Source organism: Montipora foliosa, chromosome 5, assembly GCF_036669935.1.
Source record: "Montipora foliosa isolate CH-2021 chromosome 5, ASM3666993v2, whole genome shotgun sequence".
NCBI classification, from domain to species: domain Eukaryota; kingdom Metazoa; phylum Cnidaria; class Anthozoa; order Scleractinia; family Acroporidae; genus Montipora; species Montipora foliosa.
The window spans coordinates 41,190,239-41,197,738 of record NC_090873.1 but is presented as its reverse complement, the minus strand read 5'-3'; the positions used below and the strand labels follow the sequence as shown (position 1 = coordinate 41,197,738).

Here is a 7,500-nt window from a genome sequence, read left to right as displayed (position 1 = left end):
GGGCCGTAACCCGTAACATCTGTTGCGGCTGAGCCCAGTGAATGTTACGGGTGATGGTTGCTGCTGAATGAATATTCATGAGGTAAAACAAATTGAAATTTATTTATAAACATTTACCTTCTAACGAAAATATAATTATTGCCTTGTGTTGTCTGTGTTCCTGATTCTAAGACGTGTTTTTGGTAACATTTTCTGTAAGAAACCTTTGGAGAACACCCCCGATCGATCGTTGTTAATATTGGATTCCGACGCCATTTTCAGCAACAAAATCATTCAATGCACCGTACATGATATAAATAGGATTCCGCTGACCATTTTCCACGGTTCTATGATGCATGACCATTTCCACATGGTTAGTAAATATCTTTATTCATTGTGAAGTTTATCTTTTTGCCCTGTTCTATTTTCATCACTTTTTGATTGATTGCATTTCAGAGGGCTGGAAAATGCATTTCCGAGGGTCTAATTTGAAGAATTTACTGGGGAAGCATGCCCCGAGAACCCCCCAGGGGCTCACGCTCATCGGACCTTCCTTTACATGGTCTTTGGCCATGGCCATGGCCATTTCAAAACTTAATAACAACCCTGATAACGCTTAGGTGCTTAAACAAACTTCTGAAAACACAAGCTAGTGAGATTCACCCCTAATTGTACGAATCAACTTTTTCTTTATGTCCAAGAAAGTACAAATAATTGTTACTTAATTCCAGTTCATAATAAAAATTCGATTTTCATTCCTGAACAAAGGAAGAACCGATTAAACCACCTTTTAAAAATACGCATCCACTTTAAATAACGCATCCGTAAAAATAACAAACGGTTTAGTGCCTAAGGAAATAATTTGTGGAGTAACTTCTGGCACTAAGTATGAGCTATTACAGCTCTGAGCAAATTAAAAATAAAATTCATCTGTAAGTATATATCCTTTCGGTGCTTGACTTGAATAACTGCGTAGCCGCCGGTGTGGACCACAGATATCATGATATGTCAAGCTGGATTGAAACCAGCGAAAAATACAAAAACAAAACATCTTCTAATCCGTTCTCCACCTGAACATGAAAGGCGTTGACTCTGTAAAAACTATAGTTGATGTAATATGGCCTTGTAGCTGCATCAGGCCACAGAAAGCGCGTGAAAAATGAGGCCTCGCTTATGCTTTGGTGAGTTAACCTGGGTTAAGCCTTCGATCCAATCGCAAACCAGCACTTGGTCAGCGGTCAACTTCACAAAACAGCTGACTACGGTGAACTGTAAGCTTAAGGGCCCACAGACGGATTTGTCGCCCTTGCTAAGGAAGTGAAATGTTACTTCCGGTAACTGACGTCATCATGTCATGAGCTGACAAGAAAACCCACGCACAAGCAAAAGTCACCGCACAAACTGTTGTTTCCATCGAAGGATTTTCCTCGCCCTTCCCCGCGCTCGTTCTCAGATCAACTGCGTATGCGTAAACGAACCGACTTCCGGTTTGAGAAAAAAGCTAAATTTCCGGCGGTTTTAAATTGAATTATTTTTTTTTTACATGGCACGTTTCACCCCCATATATAGAATATAGCTAAGCATTGATTTTTTAAAGTCATCTTTTTTGAAAAAGTTATGGGTGTTTCAGTATCGTTTATGTCTTTAAAAAGAACATTTTTCAAAATAAAAAGAAAGCTATGCTTGGCTGGATGCAAAAACGAATACAGATTATCAAACCATCGATTAAATACTCAAATTGCGTATCACGGAGACAAATTTAGAGTTTTCTTTCATTGGTCACGTGACCATGGGCTTGGTATGATGACGTCATCTTTAGGGTCATTGGCTTACAAAAGTTGGAAACTGACCAAAACTAAATGCCAAATTCTCTCAAATTACTTAACCATTACATCCTTAGCAACGCACCCCAAAAAATACGTCAGTGGGCCCTTAAGCCTGCGTCAGAAGTCGAAAACCATGCCTATGCAGATTTTTGTGGGGTAGAAGAGGTGTATTATGGAATTTGTGCAAGTAGTCAATATCAAAGATGTATGCTGTAAACTATAATGATACTGGGCACATTGGCATACATGGATGGGTGGAAGTACCTACGGACGGCCGATGACGTTTTGCTATAAAACAAAGATTTCTCGCAGCGATGAGTTACCATATTTTCTTAACAATGGCTCTCCGCGCGCGCGCACCTTTGGCATGTGCGAAGCCCCGCTAAAAATAAGAAACTCAACTTCTAAACCCTGGATAACCTTAGGCCTTAAAAAAATCTAGAAAAGTACGGGATAAACTTTACAAAAAAAATGGCTAATTACTCGCAACGTAATATTTCTGAATAAATATAAAAACATACGGTAATCGTAATAAAATTGCCTTTATAAACAAATTATATCGCCCTTCGTATTAAAGTCAAGTTGTTGCTGACTCTACTATTATAGCTAATGCTAAAAAAATGTGGGATAACATAATTTTTTTAATCAACAAAAAGCGCCCATCCTCATATATAGAAAAACTGCAATTTTGTGACAAACTATACCCTCAACCATCCTCGATTCACGGTAATGTTCTTAATAATTTCTTCAGCAATGTACCTGTTTACCTTGCTTCTAAACTGCCTAAACCCAGCCGTCGCTTTTCTTCTTATTTAAGGCAAAAAAAGGCCTAAATTTTACCTCCGACCAGTTAATGAGATTGAGGTTTTTCTTCTTGTTGAGGATATTGATGGAAGTCCACTGGTGCGGACAAGGTTCACCCTTTGTTATTATCTGTAGCTCCCTTTGAAATTTATCGTCCTGTTGCTCACATCATTAACTTGTCCATCAAACATGGTCATGGTATTTTTCCAGACCGATAATTTAAAAAATGCGAAAGTTGTTCCTATATATATTCAAACAAGGCTCTCGTTTCATGTGTGATAATTACACAGACCTATATCTATCCTTCCTGCATTAAGGAAAATTTTTGAAAAATGTATATGTAATCAATCAAGTCCATATTTTTTCACTGAAGATATTATTATTTCTAATCAATATGGATTCAAACAAGGTCATACAACTGTGGACTGTCTAGTTGATCTCATGAAAGAAATTTCTACAACTCTTGATCGAGGCGAGTATGCTGTATCAATATTTTTCGACATGACTTAAGCTTTTGATACCGTTAATCATTCCATACTGTTGTCCAAATTATCTTTTTACAGTGTTCCAAATCCTGATATTAATTGGTTTAAATCGTATCTGAGCAAAAGAAAGAGTGTTTGTAAATGTTGTCATTTCTGATACCATTTCAATCTCCTCTGGTGTACCACAAGGTTCAATTCAGCTTTGGACCATTGCTGTTTCTAGTATATATCAATGGTTTTACTAAAGCTTCTAGTTTTTTCTCGATGAGACTTTTTTGCGGATGGCCATCGTCACAAGCCTAACTCAACCTGATGAAAGAGAGAGAGTCGTAAGAATGAACAAACACAGAATGCCCATCTTCACAAGCCTAACTCAGTTTGGCTTTGTACAGAGACAAAGTATGACTAAAGATAATTTGTGATTGTTGAAAAGGAAAAGTAAACAGTCTGCCAAGTAAAAAAGAATTCGTGTGAATTAGTGTAACAATAATTGTTTTGTCAATGTATGTGTTGATGACAGCAGTTATTGCTGACACAATCATACATTGTAAGAACAATAGTATGTCTTAATTAAACACCCAACCCAATACAAAACAGCTGATCATCAGAAGCATTCTCACAATTAAAAACAAAGTCTAACCAGAACCAACAAAGTTTTCTTAGTCAGAGAAAAAAAAAAAAACAATGGTAAAAGCCTGCATAGACGAACATATATATATATATATTTTTGTCTGTCAAAATAGGGATACGGTGCTTGGAAATTCAGGCTTAAAGTGGGTTCTTGACAAGGTCCTAATTTCTATGTAGGAGATATAGGTATTTATTGCAGAAAAATAAAAATTTGCGATCTCAAAGTCAAATTCCTTGGTTAAAGTGCTTATTGCAATTTAAGTGTTACTTACATATAGAACCTGCTTGATTTTAATTCACTAAACAGGGTTTTGTATAATTATGCCAAATATCTGCTAACAGGTTCTTACAAAAGGATCTCTATTGCATACTTTCAAACGTGTCTGAACAACCAAAGTGTCTGAACGAGCAATTTTTCCTTGTCAAGGCAAACTTGTCAAGGAAAAATTGCTCGTGTAATGGGGCTTTAAACAATGCCAGCTGATTACAATACCAAACAACAGCAGGTTACGAGAGCTGCTAATTACTGCTTTGTTTTCAGCTTGGGTTTCCTTATTTTGGGCTGAGAATTTTAGCTTATGGAAACCATGCTAAAAGCATGGCACAACTCTTATTATCTTTATTATTTTTAAGTGCTATTGAAAGAGATTTCTTATCCCATAAAATAGTAAAAACGAACGATAAAATCCGACCTTTCGGAGTAGTCATGACTCCATGATCAAGGAAAAATGTTTGATCATACAAATTACAGCATTTAAAGCGATATGGCGCGAAAATTGACATAACAAGGTGCGAAGATTATAAAAATACTTTCGCAAGAATAGAGTCTGATTGCTCGTAGAGATTTGGCGAAAATCCCTCGAGACTCTATTCGTGCGAAAATACTTTCGCACGAATAGAGTCTGATTGCACGTAGAGATTTGGCTTTAAAGTCAAATTTGTTCCTGCATTTCTTAAGCACTTCAAAATGTCTCAGCAGGCCCTGAGGGATTGCCCCGTGCAAGTTCTTGTAATTTTTTAGTGCATGTTTGTTATCTGTTTTCTGGCTACAAAGACTGGTTTCTATGTTAACACAAAAACAGAGACTTTGCAGGAGTTGTCGAGAGTCAATAATAAAACGTCTTTCCAACGAAAAAAATTAAATTAAAGTAAGTGCGAATTTTTCTTGATTCTTACCTTGTGTTTGAGGAAAGCACCTGGTCGATCCCGTGGCTGCCTACACGAATAAGAAAAATACGTACTGCTGTCAATTTTTACAATTCCTTGGCTCAATTCATTTGCTCGTGTACATGTAAATGGGGCTTTAAACAATGGAAGCGGATTACAATACCAAACAACAGCAGGTTACGAGAGCTGCTAATTACTGCTTTGTTTTCAGCTTGGGTTTCCTTATTTTGGGCTGAGAATTTTAGCTTATGGAAACGATGCTAAAAGCATGGCACAACTCTTATTATCTGTATTATTTTTAAGTGCTATTGAAAGAGATTTCTGTTAAATATGGAGAAACCAGTCGATGGTTCCAAACAGAGTCAGATTGAACTAGATGAGACACACAACCAAAACATACACGTTTCCAACATGGCGGTCTACTCCCAAGCAAACCTGCTTTAATGCGCACGCGTAAACAACAACTGCTAACAGATAAATAACGAATCCATAACACTTCCTCCCCTTCTAATATGTTAAAGTACTAAACTACTGAGAAAACTGTTTGTTTGATCGAGTTCACAAAATCTAAAACGAAAAAAACTAATAAGTCATTAAAAACTTGTAAACATCAACAAAAAAGGTAACCTAAATGTCTCCAGAGCTCTGGCAGTGTTCAACCCTAAAAATGTTCCTTACTACTATCAATGTCACAGACTTAGCTTAACAGGTGCTTTCCTCTGCCTGACGGAATATCTGCGCTCAGCCCTATTTGGCAAATCTCTTGAAATTGACATATTTGGACTTTGTGCTCGAGACGAAGAATCCAACTCAAGTGTTGGAACTGGGTTGGGCGGCTCAAGCGTACAAGCTGACTTCCTCGCTGCAACGGGTGTCTGATTCTGGATCTTTGGATTTGACGGCTGTGCTGGGGCACAATTCGGAGTCTTGTCCTTAAGCACAGAAGGTTGTACTGCAACTGGTTTCGGTGTCTGTATAGGTACCTTACAAGGTGTCTCTATTTCTGGCTCCGGCACACAGGTAGCAGCGCTTTGTGATGATGACGTAGCACATGTCAACTTTGGAGACCACATTGGAACAGCTCGCTCCTCGGGAAACACATCATCAAACCCCTCACGCTCAGTCCGCAGCAGGTGATCAACATGTACATAACGCAGTTGCCGCCCTACTTTCACCAGATAGGATAACGGCCCCAACCTTCTTATCACTGTACCAGGAACCCACTTCTCTACCTCTCCCCGGGTGTTTCGCACATTCACAGAATCACGCGAAGATAGTTCACGCATCTTAACACGGTTCTTACCGTGCTGCTGCTGCTGCTTGCCTTGCTGGTTTTGGACGTGCATTTCCATGTTAGGCTTTAGAACACTGAACTTGGTGCGAGGTTTGCGCTTTAAGAACAGTTCTGCTGGTGTCACTCCTGAATGGGGGGTGTTTCTGTACTGGAACAGACAGTTTGCCAGCTGGTGCTTCAAAGACCGCTTCGGTGCACCCCTTCTTACTCGTTCGGCCTCCTTCTGTAAGGCTTCTTTAAGGATCTGTACTGTACGCTCTGCTGCACCATTGGACGATGGATGATAAGGGGGAACCAGGGTCTGTTTAACTCTATTCTGCTTAAGGAAATCCACAAATTCATTGGCAATAAACTGGGGACCATTATCGGACACCACTTCCTCAGGAAGTCCGTATGCTGCAAACCACTTTCTTAACTGGTCAATAGTACTCTTAGCTGACGTAGATGTCATGTGTGCTACCTCAATCCACTTGGAGTGGCTGTCAACTAGACCAAGAAAACTGTTGCCATCCTTCTCAGCAAAATCAATGTGCACTCTCTGCCAGACTCGAGTCGGCCATCTCCACGGGTACAAGGGTGCTCTTGGGGGCGCTTTCCGTACTGACTGGCAAACTTCGCAATTCTTTACCATCAGCTCAATCTCTGCATCCAAATTAGGCCACAATAAGTAACTCCGGGCAATGGCTTTCATGGCAACAATACCAGGATGCTCTTCATGTAACCCTTGCAATAGTCGGTTCCTTAAAAATGACGGAATGATTACGCGCATTCCCCATAAGACACATCCTTGATCTGCTGTTAGCTCATGTCTGCGTGTAAAGTGCGGTTTAAGTTCCTCTTCGATATTATGATTAGGCCATCCAGCGAGGGTGTACTCCAAAACTCTCGCTAATACAGGATCTCTCCCTGTGTCCCTGCTGATGTCCTTAGAGTCAACTGGAAATTCATCAAGACCTGAGAAGAAGAACATTTCTGCCTCTTCTTTCAGGGGACTGAGGTCACAAGGTAGACGTGATAAGGCATCTGCATTAGCATGCTTTGCCGACGAGCGATACTCCACCTGATAATTTTACGCCTGCAAAATAACAGCCTAGCGTTGCATTCTAGGTGCTGCTAAAGTAGGCACTGCTGTTTTAGGACCCAAGATGGTCACTAATGGCTTGTGATCTGTTAACAGGTGAAACGTTCGACCGTATAGATACTAGTGAAACTTCCGGACACCAAATACAATTCCCAGGGCTTCCTTCTCTATTTGCGAGTAATTCCTTTCGCTCTTTGTGAGTGTTCTCGAGGCAAAAGCAATGGGACGCTCTTC

General features: G+C 39.8%; 1 protein-coding gene across 1 annotated transcript in view; it reads right to left on the bottom strand.

The window, feature by feature from the left end:
• The window catches only part of LOC138004196 (uromodulin-like), a 23,586-nt gene that overhangs the window by 11,890 nt on the left and 4,196 nt on the right, over positions 1–7,500 (bottom strand). Inside the window, exon 4 of the mRNA XM_068850644.1 lies at positions 4,901–4,940. Within this exon, the coding sequence (XP_068706745.1) occupies positions 4,901–4,940 (40 nt within the window). The remainder of the gene's footprint in view (positions 1–4,900; positions 4,941–7,500) is intronic.